This window comes from Xiphophorus maculatus, chromosome 18, assembly GCF_002775205.1.
Source record: "Xiphophorus maculatus strain JP 163 A chromosome 18, X_maculatus-5.0-male, whole genome shotgun sequence".
Taxonomy (NCBI): Eukaryota; Metazoa; Chordata; class Actinopteri; order Cyprinodontiformes; family Poeciliidae; genus Xiphophorus; species Xiphophorus maculatus.
Genome location: NC_036460.1, coordinates 30003234 through 30029417, shown reverse-complemented (window position 1 = coordinate 30029417; position 26184 = coordinate 30003234). Strand labels below are relative to the sequence as shown.

The window sequence follows — 26184 nt, the reverse complement described above, 5'->3', positions numbered from 1 at the left end:
TTGGCACTCAAGGTCACCTTCGATCAATAAATCTAAGTAGAGACATATCATTCAAAGACACAATAAAAATAAATGAAAAAATAACATTTTAGTGAAACAGTGCAGTTGGGATTAGAGGGCAGAGAGAACAACAGAGTCTACAGACAAAGTTACTAAAAGACTTTGATAAGAAGTCAGAGAGCTTCTTCTCAAGGTCTTTATTCAGTGTTAAGTCTGATCAAAGTAAGTGTGTTTGTTGTGTAGGAGTTTTGTGCTGTAAGAGTGAAGATGGGTGGAGTCTCTCTTATCTGCAACTATTTAATAGGTAGTGATTGAGAGAATCGTCACAGTCAGTCATGGGTCTTTCTGGGAACCAGAGGTGGACGTGGACTCTGTGGGTCTTCTTCTGCGGGACATGGGTCGCTCCAATATCGGCCGAGCCGTAAGTTTATATGAACCTTTTGGCCAAATATTCATAATTGATTGGGTTTGAATATAAATTGTGGCTATTCAGAGCAGTGAGATCACAGCTGTCTGTGTGGATCTGTCTGCAGACACTACATGGTGGCCATGCCTGCCATTCTTGAAGCTGGAGCTCAGACCAAATTGTGTGCGATTCTCATGGAGCCCAATGAGACTCTGACCATGACTGTCACTCTGGCATTACAAGAACAGAATATAATCCTTCATGAGAAGACCTCCGGGGAGGAGTTTCTTGAATGCATCCAGTTCCAGGTCAACTTTCAATAAATACCTTTTTGCTATCTATGTACACACATAAAAATAAGCCATTGCTTATTGTAAATTGCGGTTTTTAAAAAGGAAGGATGAAAAAAATCTTGTTGTCACAGGTCCCTTCAGTGGAAAACGAAGAGGTGACACAATTTGAGGTTGAGGTACGAGGAAACGCGTTTTACTCGAAAGACGTGAGGAAAGTCCAGATCAAAGCCTACCAACCACTGACCTTAATCCAAACAGACAAACCCGTCTACCTCCCTGGACAAACAGGTAACTGGAACATCTGGTTAATAGAAAACTGTTTCAATCAATGTTCTCTTTGAAAACCCACTGATGTTTGCATATAATACAGCACAGTAGAAATGCTTCGTCAAATAATCTCACATAATTTCTCAAAACATCTCTTAGTTCATTTCAGAGTGGTCTCAATGGATACAAAGTTCAGACTCGCCAATCAGATGGTAAGTGGATAAATTTATTTTTTCAGAAATAACAAATCTATTGAGAGTCCAAACAAATCAAAAGGTTAATTTGATTATTCCTTGAAACTTTGTTTGGAAATATTCTTTGGAAATATTCTTCTTGGTGGGAAAATGATGTAAATGTGCTGCAATTACCCCACAAACATCAGAGGAGTTGAATACTGTAATATAACATTTTGTTTTTAGCCTTATTTCATCTTTGATGGAACTGATGGTACTTTTTTTTTTGGTTTTTTTACCATTTATTTACTGATTATATCTGCTGTGTTTTTGTATTTCTGCAAGATGTGTTTTTCCATTAAAGAAGTTTCTAGATAACATTTAGATGTTTTTGCAGCCGTGATGGTATAAGAGACCTGAAGACATGTTGGGTAAAATGCTTAACCTGATAATTGTCTTAAAGGACTGACGTGTGGAATGTAGTTTGTATCCTTGTTTGACCCTGCACCCATGAGTCACTGACAAAGAAGAATTAGAAATTTCTCCTGAAATCCTTATTGGCTCTCTTCCCTGCCATAAAATCATCCAAGAGGGGAGGGATAGTTGATGAGGTGGGGGTAAGATGTGTTTGTGGTCCATCTGGCATTAGAGATAAGATCAGATTTTGGGTGGGTCTTTTCCTTGCTGTGACTATATAACCATGTGATGTGACTCCATTCAGGGCTCGTCTCCTGACTGTGTTCAGTGAGACGGGTCTTTGAACGCTTTTGCCTTCGAATAAAGAAACTTAAAGACAAAGATTAATCTTTCTCTTCTTATTGAAACAGATTCTCATTCCTTGAGTAATGAAATTTCCATCATTTTTCTTTTCACAAAACAACACTACTTAGTGTTCAGTACACTAACAAATACCACAAAGTGTGTGAAAGTAACATAAGAAAATGCGGAAAAGCTCCAAGGATAAATGTCCATTTTCAAAGCACTCTGTTTCCGGTGTTAGCTAGCAGAGCACAGTGCTAATATCTTCCACAACCACAACCTGCTACATGTTTCAGATAAATGACTATTAGTTTACATTTAACCGTTTAGTTTTAAATGTTTTCTCTGAACTCTTCATTCTGCATTGTTGAAGAATATTTCCACATTCTTCTTTGTAAAACAGATCAAATTCAGTCAGATGATAGTTTTGCCATAGTTATGCAATTGGATTTGGGACTTTGAGCCTCTGTAGTTCATGAATGGGTTTTGATTTAACCTGTTCCATTTTAGTTGTGGCAGTAGGTTCAACACTGTAGATGAACTACTGCCCCGATATTTAGCAGTCTAGCAGGTTTTCTTCTAGGATTCCTTCATATTTATCTCCTGCCAGCTTTCCTTCAGCTGTGAACAGCTGAACAGGTGTTCACACCATTTTTAACAGGAAATGTTGTGTTCAGTCTTGAATTGTTAATTTGCCTTCTATTCACTGCTTTGCTCCCAGAAGGACCTTCTTTGGAACGTCATGCAATAATAAAAATATTAATCATTTGAGCTTATTACTCTAAACTATAAAAGGAATAATTACGCCACCACATAGTGAAAATGAAATTTGTCATGTTAATCAGGTTTTTGTTTAACTCAGTCTCCTTCTTCCCTTCTTTGTCCAACAGTACAACATCATTGAACTCGAGGTAAGAAGACGCACTATATGTTTTTTGTTTTAAGCACATAAACAGTTTCACATGTAAGTTTAGAGGGGTTTTTTTTGCCACAGCTGGCATTTTCTTTTTCATTTGTGGCAACTATCCAGGGGTGCAGTTAGCAGGAAACAACTTTTCAGTTTCACTTTAAACCTCGTAAGTTCATCTCAGTGCACTTAAGAAGTACAGAGAAACTCGAGTTAACATGAGTTCAATTTGAAGTTTTTACTGTTGAGGTTTGTACGGTGACATGTGCAAACGACACATATGGTACATATCTCTCATTGTGATGTCCTTGACTAAATAGGATACAAACAACAACAGGATTGGACAGTGGCTCAATGAAACATCCAGCAGCAAAATACTGCAGCTCTCCTACAATTTAAACTCTGAAGCCCGTGAAGGAACCTACAGACTCTCTGTGACAGTTGAAAGAAATAAGATCCATCACTACTTCAAAGTGGAAAAGTATGGTATGTGAGGAATATATTTTTGTCTTGATTGTTTTAGACAGGGTCTTTTCTCTTTATATCTTCTTGTTAACACATACCGTTTTGGTGTTTAGTTTTGCCTAAATTTTCGGTAACCGTGGATGCAAAAGACGAAGTCAGTGTTGGGCAGGAAGAATTTGAAACTAAAGTCTGTTCAAAGTAAGTACAATTTATTTTCCAGCAAATAAATACCAGAATAAATCAGTCTTAAGCAGTTCCTCACAGTAGGTGATTCTGATCTGCTCCAATTTACCCCAGGTATACATACGGACAGCCTGTGCCAGGAAGTGTTACGGTGAAGGTCTGCCGACCTCTTGAGATGTATGGTTATGGTTTATCGTATGGTTTGCCCAGAAATCCAGAAGACCTTCAGTTAACGCCTCCCTGTGAAACGATGACAAAACAGGTAGTTACACATACTGCTGGAACGAATCAGCACTTTGTTTCATTCAAACAATCAGCATTAACAAGAGTCAGTCTTTTTCTATTATTGATTTAGAGGCCGTTTATATCTTTATTAGGTTAAATGTGAAACTTGATCAATTTTTAAAATATAGATCGGCACATTTTTCTCCCTCGACCCAGCCAGAATTTAATTCCAAGTCTGAGCACTCTAATGTTCAATTGACATCCATATTTAGCAACCATATTTCATTTAGCTTACTGGTTACTAAGTTAGTGATAAATCCAAGTAGTGGCTAGCTGAGCTAACTGCAAGTTAGAGAAAGCCATGATAACTTGTGATATTAGCTTGCCCTAATGTTTCTGTCATGTAGTGATGGAGTGGAACAGGATGTGCAATTCAGTGTGTTATTTTAAGGAGCTCGTTTTAAAGAAATGTGAAAGTCTAAAACGATGGACTGTTTCAATTTTTTATCTGTTCGATCGGTCACCATTATTTTTTGTCATTTGACTTTTCAGATGGACAAAACAGGCTGCACTATGTTTGAATTTAAAATGTCAAGTTTCACCAAAATTGACAAAAAGATATCACATGACAGACTTGATGTAAGTGCCTCTATGGAAGAGGAGGGAACAGGTAAGTCTTATTTAAAGCATACTTTTTCACAATGACTGTCATGATAAGATGGCTGTCATAACATGGAACATTCTTTTCACATTCAGGTATTTCTCACTCACAAGCAAAGAGAATAGCGATTTCATATGTAATTGGAAAGCTGGCTTTTGTTGATCTTCCCAAGATTTATGACCAAGGTTCAAATTTGGAAGGAAAAGTAAGAACGATAAAGAATTATCAAAAAAGTATTTGTCCCCTTACACATTTTTTGCTTTTTTGTTACACTTAATTTTTGCATTAGATCATCAAACAAATGTTAATATCAGAAAAGGACACCCTGAATGAAGACAGAATATAGTTTTAAAATTATAGTTTCATTTGTGTTATGGGAAAACAACCTGGTTCTGTGTAAAAAAAACAACTGATCACCGCACTTCTTAAATAATTGATTATCTGTAAACAAACAGTTTTTGAACAGCATGCTACATTTTTCCAACCCCACAAAGGAATAATTACTGCTACACTTGTAAAACTCGAAAATAATTTAAAAACACATTGTCTGACAAGATGAAGTGGACTAAAATATCTTAAAAAGCAACCAATCATGTCTTGGTGTAACATAGTTCAAAAGCAGACAAATAAAATCAATGACATGTTTCACTTTTGAAAAATTTGCACAGCAATTTTTAAAAGGCCGGTACAGTGTAAAATTGAGTTTTTTGTTCTTTACATTAACTGTAGCAACAATTAGCAAACGTTTGGTGGAACTACACGTCTGCTAAGCTCATTATACAAGATATTTCTCAGTGCTATGCTGGAACAAACGTTAAAAGTTCCCTGGAGGAGCCATGTTGTGGGGATTTCCTAAAGGTAGAGTTTCAGAAAGAGCAGATGTTTCAAAGAGACAAAGCCCTGATTTCAAGGCATTTAATCAGGATGTAAAATTTGTCGTATTTGATATACAGTATTTTTATAACAACCGATTGTAACAGTCACTTAAATATGTTATGAAATGGCACTATATTCCTGGAAAACTCATAATACCACCCCTGTAAAGCTCTGGAACTCAAATAAACCACAGCTAAAAATCATTGGAGAAAACATGGAACAGTGCTGAACCTTCCTAGGAATGGCTGGTATACCAAAATCACTTCAAGTGTGCATCAAGAACTTGTCCAGTAGGTCACAAAAGAACTTGAATAACATCTAATGCACTGCAGACCTTACTTGCTTGAGCTATAGCCAAATTCCATGATTCAACAGTATGACAGACTTGGAAGAAATAAGACCCACAAGAGAGTTCCTAGGAAAAGAAAAACACTGCTGACCAGAGAAAAGCACAAAGACAATCTCATATTTGTCAAATAAAAAGAAAAACAATTCTTCATGATTTACACACCTATTGGGAAAAAATGCTGTACACTGACAAGAAAAAAGTGGAACAATTTGGAAGGTGAGCACCCCGTTACACCTGGTGTAAGATTAATTGCTTTTCAGTAAATGAACACCGACAGTGAAACGTTATGGTCTGGACCTGCTTGCTGTCTCAGTACTTGATTGACTTACCATGATTAATTGAACCATAAATTCTGCCTCAGAAAATTTTGGAGGTAAATATAACCCGTCCCTTTGTAACCTACAGACAAAAGTGCGCTTAAAGCTTCCGATGTGAAATAATTTTTTATTACGTATTTGTTCACTTTTCCAAATATGTAAAACTTGCATGTGAAATCCTAATGTGAACTGCAAAAAACTTGAAAACGTCCCTCGTGTGCAGTAGAGGGCGCAATAACATCACACGTAGCAAGCGTGCTCGTTGTTTCAGGAGGTAAAACTTGGATGGTACCGGTGGAACGTATATAAAGTCAGTGCAACACTAATCAAGTACAAAGCTGTCGTTAAGAAGAATTTTAAAGTTGTTGTCCAACCGTTCTGTGTCTACTGATAATCTTTTATATTAAAATTTATTGGATGATCTAATATATTTAAATGTGACAAAAAAGCAAAACCAGAAGAGGCTTTTAGAAGAGGGCAGATAGTTTTTTCACAACAGTATGGTTTTGTACAATGGTTTTTTTTTTTTCAAATCATGTTGGTCAATTTTTAACTCAAAATTGTATTTTCTATAGGTCAAGGCTGTTCACTACAATGACACACCCATTCCTGACATGCCGCTGTACTTGTTTGAGGGTAATGTTTGGTCTCCAAACTTACTGCAGAACCTCACAACTGACAGCGATGGCTTTGCTACATTCTCTCTCAGCACAGAAACACTTAGTGGAGATGTCTCACTCAGTGTGAGTAAATTAAGGCTCTAAAACAGTGGTTTTAGAACACAACGCCCCCTAAAAAAACAAACCCTCTACCTACCTCCTGTAACCACCGTCAGCTCTTCCTAAAGCTTGTTTTCTGTACAAACAGATAAGTTCCTCACCAACATTGGAGTACCCTTCATTTAGATCGACTCACATTCAGAGAGGAAATCACAGAATTCAGCAGTCCCAACCTCCTTCTGATGACACTAAAACCGCCAGCTCCTTGAAGATCAAAAAGACTGACACAACACTTCCATGTGACAAAGAGGTGGAGATCTCCATTGATTACACTTTTGTGCGTGAACCACAGGGATCCGTGGATATTATGTATCTGGTGAGTAATTTCTCTGGTCAACACTATTATCAATTATCTCATGAGTATTGAAATGAACTCCACTTATGACAACGCTGTTTTTGTGGAGGTTGGTTTTTGCAAGCAGTGCTTTGATTGCTGACCTGAAGGCAGAATTTTAAACAGTTTGTGGTCCTAAGAAATGAGCCACATTTCTTAGTACCACACTGCCATTTACCTTACCCGAGACCTGTACAAGTCCTGGATGGAGGGAAGGTCACCCCTGATGATCCTCTCCACAGACCCAATTGCTCATTGTAGTTTGGACTTCTCATGCTTTGCAAATGAGTCAAACGACAATGATGGATGTGGACAGGACAGACGCATTAATGACAGTGCAGAAGATGACCAGCAGCTCCTGTGCAAGGTTGTATCTCTTGAGCTGCTGCAGGAAGAAGACTCTGTTGAGCCATCTTCTGAACAGCGTCTATTAGTAGGAACCCCCTCAGGGTGGTTCCTGGGAACCAGAAGTGATCCACAGTAGAAACAGTGTTGCTGAGGATGGTGAAGGAAGAGAGTATGGGAGATGTTCTCCGGAGGTCCACTGTCATCTCCACAGTCTTGAGCAAGTGTCAACCTACCGTCATATTTTGTGTTGCCTGTGTTGCTTTGGAACAATACCATGTATGTGATCAGAAGACCTTCAGTTGCAGGGTCAAATCCCATTTCCTGAACCAAGAGTGAGATGTTTTGGTTTCCTTACTGGACCTACCAACTCTGCAATCTTAAAAAAGTGGATAACAATAGATGGGTGGATAGTTCATACCTAAATACTTTTTAATTCAGTGTCAGCATTCAGCCTTTATTAAGAGTCAACATCTCACAACTTGACCTCATATACCTTGCAAAAGTCTTTAAAATTGTGAGGCGATCTCGGGTCTTGACCCTCTTTCAGGTCAACCCACAGATTCTTTTTCAGACATAGTTCTGGGTAAACTCTAGCTACATCTGAAGAAAAATAACCTTAGGGCATGATGTTGCCACCACCATGTTTTATTGAAAGCATGGTGTGTTTTGGGTTATGGTTTAAACCAGATGTTCAACCACAAAAATTTCCCTTAAGGTCTGTAAGATGTTAGTCAGTTCTGGATGTTTTCTTTCATCCAGGAGAGGTGGCCTAGGTCTTGTAAACCTACTACTTAGTGCAGACATATGGAGAGTACAGAAGACTGTTGCCATATGGAGGACATAACCAATACTGTCTTTATCAAGCTCTTGGAGGCCTCCTGAACTTATGTTATCTAAAGTTTCTAGCTGTAAAAAGCTAAAGCTGTGTGATCCTCCTCTGGGTCAAAAATAACCACTTCTGTTTTGTTTTCATTCAACTGTCAGTGTGCCTCAGCACAGCTGTGGCTACTATCCAGTAGATTGCCAACATATCAAAGCCACCCTGGACCGACCTGGATAGGTTTACTGGGGGGGGCAACACTGAGACAGATTTGGTTTGTTATTTCTTTGTCGGCTGTTAATAGCATTAATTTCTCTAAAAATCCTCAGGTCGTATATAGAGGAGCTATTGGCGATGGAGGACAAACACAAGTTCAAGTGGAAGATAAACCAGGTGTGTGAAGACTGACGCTCCACTGAATCAAAACATTTCTTGTCAGATTTGAATTCATATGTTAGTGCACTTAATGGATCTGCGTAAGAATAGCTGGATTGTTATTTTTAAGGTAACTACATGTTTAAAACTGTTTTCTTTTCCAGTGACTGAGGGTGAGGTGTCCTTTAAGCTGACCGTGTCTCCTGACATGGCACCGTTGATCCAGTTTGTGGCTTACGCTGTCCTCCCCAGCAAGAATGTGATCGCTCACAGCGCCGAGTTCTCTACAGAAAAATGCTTCAGTAATAAGGTCAGTAGAAAAGAGAACACGTCGCACCAAATATAAATCACACTTGCATCTTAATCTTGACACTAGCCTTCTGCTAGTTTCTAAAAAAGCAACATATTTCATGTTAAGCATGTTACATCAATAGTTTTAGTTTATACACTGCAAAGCGAAAGTTAAATTTATTTAACAGCTCAAAGCTTGCTCTATAAAAATAGATTCCACTGTTTATTGGGTAAATATTGTTATGTGTACATCATGTGTGCTTGTCAGGTCTCGGTGGAGTTCTCTCCGTCTCCGGCTGTTCCAGGAGAGGTGACCAAGCTACAGCTGACGTCTGAACCCAACTCCCTGTGTGGGGTCAGCGCTGTTGACCAGAGTGTTCTCATCAAGGAGCCTGGAAGGACTCTGAATGAAGACAAGGTAACAGCTAACTACATTTAGCATTCTTCACACACACATATCTTCCATGTTTTGAAATAAAAAAAACCAAAGGGGGAGAAAAACCCTTCCATCTCTAAACTTTTTTTTTCTTTTCAGATATTTTCCTTGCTGCCTGTTAGGAAAATAACATATATGCCATACCAGATTGAAGATCCTGTCGAATGTTTGCATGTGAGGCCAAGGAGATATGTTTTACCTTATCAAAGTGGAGGAGAAGATGACGCCCATTCAGTTTTCAAGGTACCAACTGACAGCAAAACAAAACATATTAAATAAAAACATGCAACCTTCTTTTAAAATGCCGTTTCATGTACTTTTTACTGTTTTGTCTAAAACTGTACAGAATGTAGGATTGAAAACAGCAACCAATTTGGTATTGAGAACACCATCGTGTCTCAGATTCAAAGGAAAAGAATATTATCAAGGTGTGTTGTTGTGGTAACCATCGGCTTGTCAAGTGCTACAACAGAAGAAATAACCTTAAAAACAGAAAGTGGGCCAATTTTTATTAATATTTGTTTTTACTTTTTTCTGCTTTTTTAAAGGAATACGAGGAGTGTATGGTGTTCAGATGAGCAGAATGAATGTCGGTGCTGCACCGGGTATCGCGTATGCGTCAGCCCCTGATATGCCTCGTGAACCAGTAGAAACAGTTCGTACCTTCTTCCCTGAGACCTGGATATGGAATCTTGTGGAAACTGGGTAAGACTTGCTTGTTCATCACCCACAGCACCCACAGGGTAAATACATTTAAATGGCAGCACTTTTAAAGAGTTAGCACTGTCCTGCAAATTTCCAACTCTGTCAGTATGCTAAGAAACATGGGCGTGAAGGCAGCCGCCCTAATCTGGCTTTACTTTGTGAACATTTCCAGTGTTCCTCGCAGTCATGTTGAAAAAAATGCATACTTTAATCAATTTCTGTATAACTTTGTCTGTAAAGTGCGTACTGAAATGTCAGATTTATCAGTGATTTGTGTTATTTTACCAAAACATCTCTACAAATACAGTTTGTATCTGAAATTAAAAAGTGAAACTTCCCATGTTTTATAATGACACAGACACTTAAAACAAGTGAAGAACATGAAAAAGCAGTTTTTAAACTGATAAATGAATTTGAGAACTGAAAAAAAACATCTTTTATAATCCATGTTTATGCCCGTTCCCTTATTGAGTAAAACATTTTTATTTTTTTTTAAACACAGGGCCACCTTTAAGTTAGCTCCTCAAATTTGTAGGTCAAGGCTATTAATCTGTAGGTGAGTAGCGGTGGGGCAGGCCGGTCAGGACAACTAACTTGTCCCAGATTTATCGCGATAAACGACAATATTTGTTGTTTTCAGATCATTTTGAAGTAATGTAATGGTAATAGCATAATAATGCAAGAACACATTCTTAAAGATCACTAAACTTTAAATTCTAACAAACATTTACCACTGGAGCTGGAAGACATTTTAAATATCCAAAATAAATAAACATAATATGTTGTTAAAATATATGGTAGAAGCTACTTCAAGGAATATGTGTATTGTGTGTTATCCCTCATCCTAATGAAGTGTGATCCACAGTTTAACACAGTTTGTTTGTGTATGTGTTGATCCAGGCCTTCTGGAACCAAGGACATGTCCCTGTCTGTCCCAGACACCATCACCACCTGGGAGACGGAGACTTTCTGTTTGTCCCCTCAGGGTTTTGGTTTGGCTCCTCGTCAGAAGCTCACTGTCTTCCAGCCTTTCTTCCTGGAGCTCACTCTGCCCTACTCCATCATCCGGGGGGAGAACTTTGAGCTGAAGGCGACCGTCTTCAACTACCTGACCAAATGCATCATGGTAAGGGTTGATTTACCTGCTGACACTGCAATGTTTAGCAGTAATTGAAATTTTCAATGGCAGTGAAAACAAGCAACATGTCCTGCAAAAACCAAATTTAACTGCTTCTGCAGCTGCAATGTAGCTCATATATGAGGTGAAGTATGTTCGACAGTTCTAAAATGCTATTGAATTGTTCAGCATGTCCAAGATGTGTTGCACATGTACGGAGCACACGCAGAACACGATAGATGAATCCAGACAGAGCCCAGAGCGTTAAACTTGTTTTCTTTAACAGGTTAAAGTGACTGCAGCCCCCTCCTCAGATTACACCCTCACCCCCCTCTCTGGGGATCAGTACACTTCCTGTCTGTGTGCCAATGAGCGGAAGACCCTGAGCTGGACCATGAATCCCACAGCCTTAGGTTAGGATGAGACTTTTATTCTTTTATTCAAACTTTAAATATTAGTTGTTACATAAGGTCAGTAGACTTGGATCTCCTTTCCCCTTCAGAACTATTTATTCTTTATAAACCCAGTGAGATCCCAGTGAGATCTCGGTCAGTCTGTTTACTGAGTAAACAGACTCAGTAAAAAGACTGTTTACAGACAGTAAACAGTTTGTTTACAGACTGTTTACATTCAGTCTGTAAACAGTCTGTAAACAGATGATATTGGTGGATGTTTTTTAGGGGTTGTGAATGTGACTGTAACCGCTGAGGCCATTCCATCTCACGCTTCCTGTGACAACGAGATTGTGAGCATTCCAGACAGAGGCCGCATCGATACTGTGACCCGTCCTCTGATTGTAAAGGTTGGTCTGATCAAAGAATATCTTTTTAAAATGTTAAAGGGTACCTGTTACGCTTCCTTTTGAACAAGTTAAAAGGATAAATGTATGGGCGATATAAAACATGTCCATTAATTCTTTTGCACAAAATCATTCTGAGATAAAGAGATTTCACTTGCCCAGTTCTTTTTGGCTCCTTTGAGAGTGAGCTATTTTAAGATTTATTTGCATTAAAAAAATAAACCTTGAATAGGCTACCTTATTTGCATAAAAGGTTTGTCATTTTTATGTAAATAAGCTGCTGGATGTACTCCTGCTGGATGTTTACACTCGCACTACACACACAATAAAATGGCTGAAAACAGATGCATAATTATACAACCGTACATCTTTGGTCCTGAGTCAAACCCAGGAGCAGCAGAAGTGGAGCCTCCTGCACAACTATCAAGGATGCAGCAGCGGTTTCTGAATTGTTTAAGTCAACAGCAAAACACATGTCTTATACAGCGGTAAAAACCAGCTGACCAGCTCTGCTTGGGTTGCTAGGTTACAGGGCAGTGCCTGTCAACTGAGTTAATATTCTGGAGAGTTTTGAAACATCTCCAAAAAACACCAACTCCTGGCCAGAAAATGACTCTATGTTCTTTTTACTGTTTGGACTGTTTCTGGAAGGAATAGAGTCTCAAATGGAAGTACCAAAAAAAAAAAGTCCAAAAAACACGTTTTGGATAATAGTTTCCCTTTAAGACCTAAAATAATGAAATCTAACATTCTTTGATTGTTGACTTTTATCTCTCATCTCTGTCAGGCTGAAGGTGTTGAAGTAGTAAAGACACACAACTGGCTGCTCTGCCCCAAAGGTCAGTATGATGTTAACCAAGCACAGATTGTCACAAATGTTTCATAAAGATGAGATAAACGACAGGCATTATCAGAGAAAACCTGTGTATTCACATCACATTGTTGTACGTATATATGCTGTTGTTTTAATGGAAGAGACAAAAAAATCCAAAAATCCAAAACTATTATTACCTTAATTTGTTTGAACTACTCTTTTTTCTTTTTTTAACTTTGCCATAAGTTCCACAGCTCTGAAGCTCAGACTGATAAAGATTCCCTCATCCGGGCACTCTGGATGCTCAAAATTAAAGTTAAACTGGCAGCATGACCTATTTTCACAGCTGACCTGTTGACCTCATAATTTTTTGATCACTCACAGCATTGACATTTCTCTCTAAGATAGTGTGTGGATCTATAAATATGGTAACCAACAGTGAGACAGTGACATTTCACCAAAAGTAATGTTCTCCACCCTGACACAACGGAACACTGTGAATTCAACACTCTTGATCCAAATGCACATGATGCAGAAGCCCATCAAAACTGAACCACATTCTTTAAAGACATGACAGCACCTTGTCACTAAACCGCTTTCATTTCTTCACCTCTAGATCTGCCTAACATAGATCTTTCAATATTCCAGTTTTAGTTGTTTATTTATGGCCAGAAGGGAAACAGCAGGGTACCAGATTTACAAATGTTACATGATTAGAGTGTTTTAGTGATTCTGTCATGATTCTCTCATGATTCATGATTCTCTGACTAGGTGCATGATTTCTGTGTTTTAAAACTGCTCTTCTGAATGTTTTTGTGTAAACGCAGGAGAAGCTCTGACTGAGGAAACAGAAATACAGCTGCCTCAAAATGTGATTGATGGATCAGGCCGTGCTGCGGTATCAGTCCTTGGTAAACTGCTTTAGTCAACCAAACACAGTTACTCCAACTGTCTGCTAATCCTCCACTCATATTGTTGTACTGCCATGAGCTTCTTTACATGTCTTTAAACCTTCTGAATATTTAAAATACAGAAATCTCCGTCAAGTGCAGTAAAATTTGTTTCTACGTTTTTATCACAGGTGACATTCTTGGCCGCGCCCTGCAGAACCTGGATGGCCTGCTGCAGATGCCGTACGGATGTGGGGAGCAGAACATGGCACTGCTGGCTCCCAACATCTACATCCTTGAATATCTAGAAAAATCCAATCAGCTGACCCCGGCCATTAAAGAAAAGGCGTCCAACTTCTTAAGCAGCGGTAAGTCTCATCCAGCTCTATAATGCAGCTGAAGTAATCAAACACATCAGATTATGCTTCAGTATGTTTCATCTTTTAGCTGTGCCAGTAAAGTCTTGTATGATGACGTGAGATGTTTACTACGTTTTTTTTTTCCTTAACATTTGTAACATGGCGTACATTACTCAGCAATTGTTGTACATACAACAATTACAAAGAGTAACTAGAAAATGCTTATATGTACAGGCATTATGTATAATATTGCAAGTTTGAGATTTAACGCACTTAGTTGGTAACCTTGAAATATTATAAGTCAGTCCCAACATTAATTGCATTTCTATGGTCAGGGAGTCTCACTAAGCAATGGAAACTTGCAAAACAACTATTTATTACCCTTCGTGTTCAAAATCTGAAAACTGAGCACAATCAAAAAGAGTGACATATAAAAACTGTGTAGAAAGTGTTTTGGACACAAAAACGTAGAGCAGAATTTATTAAAGTATCTTCGTTTTCTCCACAGATATACAGACACATAAAACGTTTCTTAGTGAACTCTGGAGGTTAACTTTCATATCTCATGTAAACTTGTTTGTTTTCTACAGGCTACCAGAGACAGCTGAACTACAAAGACAGAAACGGTGCATACAGCACATTTGGAACAGGACCAGGAAACACCTGGTGAGAACATCACTGACCAGTCTGAACACACTCTGTTACTCTGATCAAAGCATGACATTTACACAGAACTGGGTTGAGGAATCAGGAATTTTGATCAAAAATAAACATAAAAATTCGCATTGCTGGTTTTTGGTCTTGATACTTGTTTTCTTACTCACATTTTCAATCATAATGGAAAAACCCACACACAAAAAAGTAACTGTTTGCTGTATAGCATTTTTTCTAATGATTGCATCGGTTTTACTCATTAAATGCGATACTTCTTTGTTTTTTTGTCAGGCTGACAGCTTTTGTTCTGAGATCTTTCTCCAAAGCTAAATCTTTTGTCTACATCGACCCAGAAAAACTCGAACAATCAAAGGTTTGGCTGGAACAAAATCAAAATTACAGCGGCTGCTTTCAGCAGTCAGGAAGTCTCTTCAACAACAGAATGAAGGTATGAAGGTATCGTGGGACAAGAACAGAAATGGAGGTTTTAATAATAATCCAAAATGTGATATTAATACTTTCAACTGAGAGAAACAACTGACAGCGTTTTACGTTAAGTCCTCTAGGTAGAATGACAAGTTATTATTATCATCTTATTGTTATAGAATTCACAGCAACTTCAATATTTCTATTTTGAGTATCTAGTAAAATAGGGCTACACAATATACTGTGAATATGTGATCACTCACAAATTGTTCAAAATGCTAAAAGTCGCAGAGTGATGGGTGCACCGATGAGAGGAAGATGTTTCACAATATTTATGAATATTATTGCCATCAGCTGATTTTTTTATATTGTGCAGCCCTATTAAAAGACAACGCTGTAATTTTTCTTTAAGGAATCATTTGAAGCTCTATGTGGTTTTTCACATTCCTGCATAATTTACAGTATTTTGTGTGGACCCCTAAAATGTTTATGTTCAGTTTCCACCTTAGGTTAGGGTTAGACCATACTGTTTTATTAGGCCTAAACATAGACTAAACTTAACATTTAATCTTGTCTCAGTGAGGTCTCTTTTCTGTTGTTCTTTTTTAACATTCACTTTTTCTAAAAAGGTTTTAAAAATGCATGATAGATTTTTCACTAATGGAGTAATTAAACATTTGCATGTTATTCTAATTAACTGAGAAACACCTGAAGGTTCATAGGAAAAATGACCCAAGATGATTTATTTGTGGCTTACATCAGAGACGTTGCACAAAATGTCTCTGATGTCTCGATAAATTTTGAAAAATGCTTAATTTCTTTTGCACATGATGACATCTTGCCAAGATTGTTACAACTGCTTTTTCTGAAACCAAAATATATTTTTTATGTGAGATGCTGGCTAAGCATGCAAAGGATCTGTAATAAACATTCCACTTGGCCTATCTGTGAATAGTGATCGTCCTCTCATAACCAAATCTCTGCGATGTTTCGTCTCCACAGGGTGGAGTGTCTGATGAAGTGACCCTAAGCGCTTACATAACCGCTGCATTTTTGGAGATGAAAATATCCTCAGATGTGAGTAAATCTGAACAATTCTTCACATTTTTTACCTGACATCTTGTAATTTTATGGTTATCAAATCCTGGCCTGTGATTAAATAAACATGTTATAATTAAGATTCAGCTATTTAACTGTAAGGAGACTCCTCTTTGTTTACTGATTGCTTCATTATGTATTGTGTGAGCAACTTGAGAGAAATTTGAGAATGAAGGTTAAAACTGTGCCTAAAGAAATTCATTCAAAAATCAATATACAGTAGACTTGAAATAATCAACACTGTTGTATTTTGTTTTGTCAAAGGATCTTGTGGTGAAAAATAGCCTGTTGTGCCTCAAAGAGTCCATCAATGATTTCAGCAACACCTACACTACAGCTCTGCTGGCGTACGTCTTCACAATGGCTGGAGACATGGAGACCAGAGCTCACCTCCTGCAGCACCTCGACTCTGTGGCCATCAAAGACGGTGAGTCGAGGTTTTGCTGGAAGCGACTGACCAGATCAGATCAGTCTTTAGTCATGTTGTTTCTGGATGGTTGTTTCTAGGTGGTTTCATCCACTGGTCTCAGACAGCAGCAGAAACATCAGCCTCTCTGTCTGTGGAGATCAGCTCCTATGTGCTGCTGGCCAAACTCTCTGCTTCCCACACTGCTGAAGACCTGGGTTACGCCTCAGGGATTGTTCGGTGGTTGACGACTCAGCAGAACTATTACGGAGGATTCTCCTCCACTCAGGTACTGGTTCTATGTTCATATGACAACACTGTGTAGCATATTAAAATTTATACCTGGGTTACAACTGTCTTACCTCATACCCAAAGTTTAACATGTTCAAAAGACAATGAGATTTTTAATCTGACTGGGGAAAGTAAAAGCAGCCAAAGTGTGTGATTATACATCGTTTTCGATTTTCAATATTCCAACTGAACATAGCTTCTAGAAGTCTCCATGCAGTGTTTCAGTCTAACAAAGCTACACTGCTTCCTCGTCTCATACAAGGTCAATGCAAATCGCAAATATGATTCAACCTAGTTGCTCTTTCAGAGGTTTGAGTGGAGCGCGCAGTGATATGAGATCATATTATCTTTGAGAACAAACAATAATGTGTGTTTTGTGCATTTACATCTTACACCTGTTCACTCAATACGTGTTCTGGTACCCGCTGTGCACTTGCACCTTGATAAGGTGAACAAACTACACCACCAGTCAATCACTGATGGCTCTTTTTCATCCAATTCCTTGGAAATACTTTGCTTGGATAAATAATAACCAACCAGAATATCAAAATACTACACCAAACATCTGAACTAAACAAAGAAAAATTATGACTAGAAATACTTGAATTTTGTACAACATGAAATTAGTTAAGCATGCAAATCCTTATCATTGTACTTTTTTGGTGTTTTTTCTTTTATTTTACTTTGTAACTAGAGCTGGCTCAATGCTGTACCTTTTACATTTTCTGTCCACTTGGAACAGTTTTGTAACACAGAAGCTGCTGGTGGACTGTTCTAGTTCCCCTGCTACTGGGTTCTGCTGGTTTTCTGGGGAAGCCCTGGGATACATGGTGAAATAAGACAGTTGTAAGACAAAAAATGTTCCCTTTTGGAAAAGCTTCTTTTCCTTGTTTGCGTTTTAGACTTACAAACGCTACTTGACAACATCAATACTCATAGTTCTGGGTAAACACCTGGTTCTGTCATTGTCTTGTACTTTGTGTGTTGTAGGACACGGTGGTGGCTCTTCAGGCTCTGTCCCTCTACTCCAGTCTGGTGTTCAGTCCTGAAGGTTCCAGCACAGTGACAGTTCAGTCTCCCAGTGGTCCGCTGACCTTTGATGTGACCCCAGACAACAAGCTGCTCTACCAGGAGAAGATTCTGCAGGGTGAGGCAGGAAAGTACAGCCTGGAGGTGAAGGGGACTGGATGTGCCTCAGTTCAGGTCGGTGGCAGCTTCCCATCATGAAGGAAAGTGACTTTTGTTCATTTCAATAATTCTGAAACTATATAGAAAATGTATATTTTTATTTTTTAAATATAAACAAATACTACAATTAATAAGTACACATAATTAATAGATTTTATGTGCAAAGTTAGCCAAAAGTAAAATGTTCACTTTCTAAGGATTAATAAACTCTCCTCTCTTGCGTTCCTCAGATCTCTCAGCACTACAACATCCCTCCTCCTCCTGATGCCACCACTATGAGCGTGGAGGTTTTACTGAAGTACGACTCCTCTCACAGACCACCCAAAGCCAGCCTGGAGCTCGTCTCGCAGTAAGTCAGAAACATCATGGGTTCAGTTAAATCCATCATCAAGAAGGAGACTTGTGAGGGAGGCCACAAGGTCACCATGACGACGCTGAAGGAGTTACAAGCTTCAGCAGCAGAGCAGCTGTCCAGGTTCTTCACCACTCAAAGTTTTGTAGAAGAATGGGAATGAGAAAGCCACTGTTGAAGAAATCTCAGATCAAGGCTCGACTAGAGTTCACCGAAACCATCAGGGTGACTCTCTGGTGAAGAGGCAGAAAGTGATTTGGTCTGATGAGACCAACATGGAGCCTTTTTTACCATCAGATAAGATTCTGGGTCTGCAGCCTTGAATATAACAATATGTTGCAACCACTTTTTTGGCTTCGATATCTTTATCTTAGTTATTATTTCGTAGAAATTAAGTTTTTACTTTGATATTAAAGAGGTTTTTTTTTTGTCGAAGCCAAATTTGGTTGATCATGATTGATTTGTAAATACAATAGAAAAGGTGAAACATCCAAGAGGATCAGTATGTACTTTAGTCACTGTACATTCTACTCTCTGCTTGTCAAATAGCTTTTTATTTTTACCTCAGTGACACTGATGGACGTAGATTTTAGGGTTCATGGCTTTGTTTAGTTGCTTCTGCATCTGGTGAATTTGTAACACACCTTAAGAAAAACATCCCCAAACCACAATACTTCCACCACCGTGCTCGACTGTGGGAGTGGAAGTCTTGCTCCTTGCTCTTCCCTTGGAGCTGTGAGCTGATCCCCTTCTTGTGATCATCTTGTATTTCTTCAGTGTCCTTCAGTTCTTCATTTTGCACCTGCAGTTTTTTGTCAACTTCTCACCAAGCTGCCTGACCTGCCTTCTACAAATAGGCAGGCCATACAGTATGTTCTTTGTATGCACAGCAAGTTGAGGTTAGGAGTGTCTGTATCTGACCTCTCATCGCTGAGCGACACAATTCTGTTTGGCATCTTATTTCAACCAATGTTATTCAAATGGAGCTTTACTTTTGCCGAAATGCTTTGTGTTATTTCTGGACTTTTTTGCGGACATTTTGTCTCTTAGCATAAAATGAAGTCCCTGCAAACAAATAGAGATTATATTTCTCCACTTCAACTACTCCACAGTCTGTTGCTGTCTTGCAGGTACAGTGGGAAAGAGGAGAGTACCAACATGGTGATCCTGGATATCACCTTGCTCTCAGGATTCATCCCCGACCCGCAGTCTTTGACCAACGTGAGTAAAGCAGTGACTTCAACACCCAGGTGTCAGCAGAACTCTGCACCTGATCTCACACTGGCAGTGATAATAAGGCCGCTGAATGTCTTCTGCTTACAGCTTGAAAAAGCTCTGCTGGTGGATCGGGTTGAACACAAGAACGACCATGTTGTGGTGTACTTAGCGGGGGTGAGACCAACCAGCAGCTCAGAACAACACATTGTGACAGATGAATTTGTGACTCTGTTAAATCTCTGTTTTTGTCTTCTGTTCAGCTTGTGAAGGGGACACCCATCAACCACAGCCTGGAGCTCCTGCAGAAGATTCCCGTTGAGAACCTGAAACCAGCAGTGATCGCCCTCTATGACTACTACCAGCCCAGTAAATACTCTTACAAAACAAAACACAACACAATTTGAGTCACCTTTTAGATAAATGAAATAACACATTTTCTATCGCTATCTTCCTCTTCTAGCTGACCGGACTGAGAAGGAATACAATGTGGCTAATCAAGGTACAAAAAATATCTGACATAATTAACATCAACCACATTAATAGCCCAAATCTTTTCCTTTTATTGTTATTGAAATGCACAAAACGTCTTTGGGTTAGACTCAAACTAAAACATTTATTTGTGGCGTCCAGTGGTTGGCACCACTAAATAAATTAAATTAACTGTGATAACCCTAAAGCATTAGTCATAAATTAACGCTAGCAGGCCCTAATGCTACAACGTAGCATGTCACCCTCAATAGGGTCAGACTTGCTATTGCACACCTACCTGAACGGTTTGCGCTTCAGAAGGTGATTCTTTGGTTCAGACGTTTCAATAATAGTTTCAGTTTTATTGTTGTTGAGTATTACTAACCATTTCAGATTTTTGCCTAATTCATCGTAGTAGGAGAGAAAATGGAACTGCTGTGTAAATGGACTTTACAATAAGAGCATGAAAATAAGCATCTACAGTAACTTCTTCTTCTAAGAAAACGTCAACACAAATGTTGAAATTTATTAAGCTGAAGGTTTACCAAACAGCCAGGTAAAGTAGTGCTTTAGAATTTATCTGGAAAAATTTATTTACCGCTAAACATGTTCAAAGTTGGCAAAAACAGTGCTAAAGAAAAAAAAAAGCTCTGCTATTAGCCAATTAGTGCAGGGAGTTCTAAACTTTTCACCTTACGTCACCCAAAATAATGATAAAAAAATCATTATTTTCTATTTGCTTTTTTTTGTTTGTTTTGTTTTTATTTGTTTGGGTTTAGCAAGCAAGAGAAAACAATAAATCAATGACAGTTTTTGTCATGCTACCAGCAAGAATTCAAAACTACTTTCACCCTTGAAAATCTTTCATAGTATTCTTGAATTGACATTGCTTTGATTTTTAAAGGTTTTGCATATTTCCCTTTGGCTTTGTCCTCTCTAGAAACCTTCAAGGTCACCTAACACAATAAGGCGTTTTTGTAGAAAAGAAGCGTACAGCAATCGGCGGTGCATTAGGCTTTTGCTAAACTCTACAGTACTGTATTTAAAAAAACAACACATGCTTGGTTATTTTATGGAACTCTACTTATTATTAATAGTGATATATGTTCTTTTCTTTTTCTTCTGCAGCTTGAAGACTGACCTGAGCCATCGGTGATTCCAAATTTCCTTCAGTTTCTTTTTACAGCTAACATGAATTGTCTCTTACAGTTTATATCACATTTCAAGTGTATGTTTTTATGTTCATATGCAACTAAAGCATAATGGATAATATAATAAAACAAACTGATCCTTAAAAATGTTTCACAGTGCTATGATTAAGCCATTTGACCATATGAGACAAAGTTGTGCATGTGTGTACATGATTATTATTAATACAACCTTTTTTTATCCTAACATGTTAGATTTTTATTAGTTTAGCAGCAAATTGGTTGTGCATTATGACCTTCAATAATATTGAATCTTTGCATTTGTAGCATTGATAACGATAAAAAATATTTTAAAACAATACTCAACTTTATGGAAAAACTGTGATCAGGATGAAGGTGAGACTGAGTAAGAATAAAATACACTATTGTCAGAAATAATGTAAATATTTCGCCCAGGCTCTTTGGGGGCCGATAGATGTTTTGTATTTTTGTGAATGAATAAGGTGATGTTGTTGAAAAACTGTTCTGGCAAACGTCCATCATGAATGCTCGATTATTATTGGTCCAAGTTTGACGCGACTTACGCACTGGGGGAGGAGCATCAGGGAGTCATTTCTGACGACGAAGGACAACAGAAAGTATGACAGCCAAGAGCAGGAACGAAAGGAAAAGAAAAGCGCGACAAAGAGGTGATAAAGAAAATATCAAATCTAACAGGTTTTTTTTTTTTTAAGTCATATTGGACATGGAACAGAACCACCGTCCCTCAGCGCCTCTATGGTCCCACCAGAACCTGGAGCTGTGTCTGACCTGGCGCAGCGGGCAGCTGTCAAAATATGGATGTTAATTTTAAAGCTTCTGAATCTTACAAACATCAGAAACGACTCTTCGCGCTTTGAAAGCCTGACTGCATCCAAACACAGGCTGATTTATCCTCCATCCACGATGCTAAAAGTCAGTGATGCTTTAAAACGGATTTCTTTGAGTGGAAAAACGCAACAAAACGCCTGAAAGAGCATGAAAACAGCAAAGGTCACAGAAACGTAATGCGTCTGCTCTGCTCGCGCGCGCTCAATGCGAAGCTAAAAAAGCGCGACTAGCTTTAGCCTCCAGCTAGCAGTGGAGGACCGAGCGCGTTAGGCCCTGACACGCAGCTGACATCTAATCATCACCGAATAAAGGTTTAGAAAAAGAAAGAAAGAAATGTAGAAGGACAAATAAATAAATATAATACATAGAGGATAAATTGTCAAACATTGTCAAGTTTTTCTTCCTTAGGAATGCTCTGTTGAATATGAAGACATGAAACGGCGAAAAATTCAACGTCACGCATTGGCGGAAGTGAAAGCGCTGCCACCACAAATAATGACCCGGGCGCAACACGATGCGCAAAAATAAAACATACTTTAACGAAGCTGGCAGATAAATTTTCCTCGAGGAATTTCACTAATCGAGGTACTCGAATCATTCGAGGAATCGTTACAGCCCTAGATTTATATCACCAGAGAGTCATTTTAATTATTTAAAGGACTGTTTTTTTTTTGTTTTTTTTTTACATTTTAGGAATTATGTGATTAAATTTTAAGTTGCAACGAAGCTAATAAATGTTTTGTTAGAGACACAAGCTATGTTTATGTAAGTACATGTTTTAAAAATTGTGTAACTAAAACCGTTATCTTAAGTTGTAAACTTTATTTTTAATTTGCAAATATAAATGTATGGCTTTTTCTTAATGTGAATCTAAGTTTTATTGCCGATTAAATCTAAATATTCATCAGTAAAGTCTCATCGTTCACTGGTGGCTGGATGCTCAAAACGGTTATTTTGCTTGAATGGTTGTGCAACGCTTCATCGTGTCCACTAGATGGCTCACTTTCTCTGCACATGCATGGAGCGATGTCGATTACACACTCCAGCCGCTAGGGGGAAATGTAGGTCGTCACACGGTTTTCCTCTCCGCAGAGCAAGACGAGCTTGCTGCGGCTTTTTTGGTTCAGTCTGTAGGCTGTCTGAAGACTGAGAGCTCAACCAGGAGGTGGAGTAACGTTGCTCTTCTACTCCGCGGGACCAGACATCAGCTGCAATGTTGCTATTGAGCTGAAATAACAGTATTTGTTGACTGTAATACATGACAGGTAACTTTTATTCATATTTTTGTTATAAACACGGTCTTGTTTTAGCAGTATATGTTAGCCTAGCTGAAACTACAGTTACTCCTCCTCTTGTTAACGTTCGTGGTTAGCTACACGTCACCTGTGGCTAATGTACATCTTCAAAAAAAATGCAGTATGTCGACGCCGTTATAAACTTATAAAGAAAAGACCTAGAGGATAATTGTTTAGGGCTTAAGTCTAACAAAGGTGTTCTTTTCGTGTGAAGATATTTTGTATTTTCCTCGTAACCCGAGTTGTTGAGCTAGCTAGCCTGCCGTTGCCTTGACAGACACCCAGCCAAAAGAAGCAGACGGTGCAGGCTGCTGTCACTTTGCAGCCTTATTTCCCTCTTGAAGTAACATATTTTTGAAAGACAGCCCTTCACGGCAGGAAAAGTCCGCTGCAGATAAAAGTGTTGAGTGACTTCCTGAATGAAAGCCAAGCTAACGGCACTACGGTGACACTGAAGAAATGAGTGGCTGCACCACAAAACTCGTAAAAATTACTTTTACCGATTCATTTTCGTGCTGGTTTTAGATCAACTGAAATCAGTTACATATGAGTACAAACTTTGGTCAGACACGGTTTAGTATAGACGTCAGTGTTGCATAACAGTTTGATTACCTTATCATATAGAGACCACACTTAGTTCTAGTGAATTTTCCTGTTTTTCTGTTAGTTGTTGACTTTATTATAATATATGAATCGATATTTCGTTGAAAATTGGAACCGTTATATTAAAGCTTCACTTTAGTCCAACTCTCTCAAAAAATGTCTTCAAAGTGGATCTAATTACAACAACTGTTCTGTTTTGGAATACATATTTTTCTGTGTCAAATGCATATAGATTTATTTCTGTTGGTTTATTTTCTTCAGACAACTCATGGTATGTACATGATATACATGTACTTCCTTAAGTGTGCAATGGAGTATGCTTACCTGTTTTTTCTCTTTTTTGTTTTTTTGTTTTTTAATCTAACTTTTGTGAGAGTGACTTGAAACCCATGATAGCTTGTATTTTTATGTCTGATCAATTAGCCTTTTTTGCTCACATTTTGTGGAGATCTTACATACCATTAAATTAATTTGCATCCAGTAAATAGAAACTTTGTATTATGTCCTATTCTCTTTATTTGATTATATTCACCACTTTGGCCATTTGACAAATTAGAACTTCTTATCCCACCAAAATAATTTGAGTAGATCTTCTGCTGTGTATGAAAAAATATATTGGAGACAAATTGCCACATTTCCAGGCAGTAGGGTATAAAACATGCTTTACACTCTGGTTGTCAAAATAGGTACAAAATACATTGTCATTTCAAAATGTCTTGTGGTAAATTACATCATTTTGTATCCAAAAAAAAAAAAAAAAAAGTCAAGTATGACAAGACCAAAACTGCTAAGGTGTGAAGTGGAAAAAAACCGCCTGATAACATGCTTGAGTTGCTTAGTATATGCTGAAACGGTTTTTAACTCTACTATTGTGACGATTTACACAAGAATCTCCTTTTTCCGACAGCACGCAGCAGACATGGAGCCTCACAAATCCGTGACCTTGTGGATATTTTGTTTGTGCCTAATTGGAGAGAGTGCATCTGAAAAACAAAGTTTCTTTTCACCAGAGAGTCAAAATGGTGAAAATGGGTTGTCAGGTGAGTGTGTATTCATCACATTTTAATCTTTTGTAGCACTGGGAACGATAAACTAAGCTGACACTTACACACCATGGAGTGTTACAGTTTGTACTACATCTTTGTGATTGTGCAGGCACTAAATGTGGCTGTGCTGAGAATAGTACAGCTGGCATTTGCCATTGAGCTCTGTCTGTCCTCCAGCATAGAGCAAGGCACCAAGTCAAACCCAACAGAATTAAGCTCATGTAGACGAGATAAAACAGCATCAAAGCCATGCAAACTGATAGTGTAGCACAGTTTTTTATTATTATTTGAAAATTAGGAACTCTGTAACCCAGGTTTGTCTTTTATCTCTGAACTTGCCTGAGTCCATGAAGAAACTTTGTTTAAGCAACAGAAACTCTTGATCTGTCAGCTGTAAAATATGAACTTTGTGTTGATTTGGGCTTTTAATATGCTGACTTGTGCCTCTGTTACCCATTAGGATTTTGTACTACTTGTTTGCACACGTCGCTAACTCGTTTGGTTGTGGTCTTTGTCACTGTTGCTGAGCAGACGGTTAGAGTGAGAAATACTCTGACATTTTGTTCACATCACTTGCACACCAGCTGAAGTGTATCTAAAGACATGTTACTGATCCTCTCACCAGGCTTATTGTGGGAAAATTAGTTTTTGATTTGAAAAGAAAAGGTTCAAGCGTCCTAAATGTATCCTGAATTCCGGTTGTCGACGGTAACTGTCTCCGTTATTAGGTGGCGAACAGTGTGTTGCTCGCCATGCAGGCACACAGAATAGTTTACGCAACTTGAGCTCTTACAAAAAAAAAGCTGGCCAACCGGTATGTAAATACCTTATCTAGTGTCTCTGGATGTTTGCAAGCCAAATGAGAAGAAAGACCTGGTTACATGTGTGAGACTTTTGCAGGTGGTGGCCGTTTTTTTTTTTTTTCCTGGCTTTTAGTCTCTGTTAGAGAGAATGTCTTTTCCTCTGCGGTATGTGGCTTTGCAGGTTTACTGAGGCTGAAAAGCTTGCATGCTGTGGCTCAAAAATTAACTTTTCGCTACACGGAAGTTAACTTCTTTGTTCTGGTTTAGTGGTTTCACTTAAGGTGCAATTTAACAACAAGAAAATGTAGTTGGTCCTGTTTCCCGGTGTGTTCTCAGTGGAATGACACATTTTAGACTATTTGCTCTCTGT

The 26184-nt window shown here is 38.4% G+C and overlaps 2 protein-coding genes across 3 annotated transcripts in view; both read left to right on the top strand.

Moving 5' to 3' along the window:
- The first annotated feature begins 309 nt into the window (after positions 1 to 309).
- On the top strand, positions 310 to 21635 carry LOC102235328 (alpha-2-macroglobulin-like). The gene is made up of 36 exons (XM_014471891.2): positions 310 to 421; positions 534 to 714; positions 831 to 987; positions 1126 to 1178; positions 2789 to 2809; positions 3126 to 3291; positions 3384 to 3468; positions 3568 to 3715; positions 4231 to 4348; positions 4435 to 4544; positions 6457 to 6624; positions 6749 to 6976; positions 8492 to 8555; positions 8702 to 8847; positions 9097 to 9246; positions 9364 to 9507; positions 9611 to 9692; positions 9813 to 9969; positions 10870 to 11095; positions 11373 to 11499; positions 11767 to 11888; positions 12673 to 12724; positions 13527 to 13610; positions 13781 to 13957; positions 14539 to 14614; positions 14894 to 15050; positions 16031 to 16105; positions 16391 to 16553; positions 16634 to 16821; positions 17814 to 18026; positions 18242 to 18360; positions 19494 to 19584; positions 19687 to 19755; positions 19842 to 19947; positions 20042 to 20080; positions 21178 to 21635. Exons 1-36 carry the CDS (start codon positions 336 to 338, stop codon positions 21180 to 21182), a joined length of 4353 nt encoding a protein of 1450 aa, XP_014327377.2. The 5' UTR covers positions 310 to 335; the 3' UTR covers positions 21183 to 21635.
- Positions 21636 to 23183: 1548 nt separating this feature from the next.
- The window catches only part of LOC102233260 (stromal interaction molecule 1-like), a 36572-nt gene continuing 33571 nt past the window's right edge, over positions 23184 to 26184 (top strand). Inside the window, exons 1-2 of one of the 2 annotated variants that reach the window (XM_014471892.2) lie at positions 23184 to 23332; positions 24873 to 25005. In XM_014471892.2, the coding sequence (XP_014327378.1) occupies positions 24885 to 25005 (121 nt within the window). In that variant the 5' untranslated portion in view covers positions 23184 to 23332; positions 24873 to 24884. The remainder of the gene's footprint in view (positions 23333 to 24872; positions 25006 to 26184) is intronic. The other variant, XM_005807483.2, reaches the window with a different exon arrangement.

Excerpts from the sequence above, each read along its gene's own strand:
- LOC102235328 (XM_014471891.2), top strand. The coding sequence starts at position 336 with ATGGGTCTTTCTGGGAACCAGAGGTGGACGTGGACTCTGTGGGTCTTC. Across the intron at positions 3,292-3,383 it reads CTTCAAAGTGGAAAAGTATG|TTTTGCCTAAATTTTCGGTA; the intron begins GTATGTGAGGAA and ends TTTGGTGTTTAG. Across the intron at positions 19,585-19,686 it reads ACCCGCAGTCTTTGACCAAC|CTTGAAAAAGCTCTGCTGGT; the intron begins GTGAGTAAAGCA and ends TTCTGCTTACAG.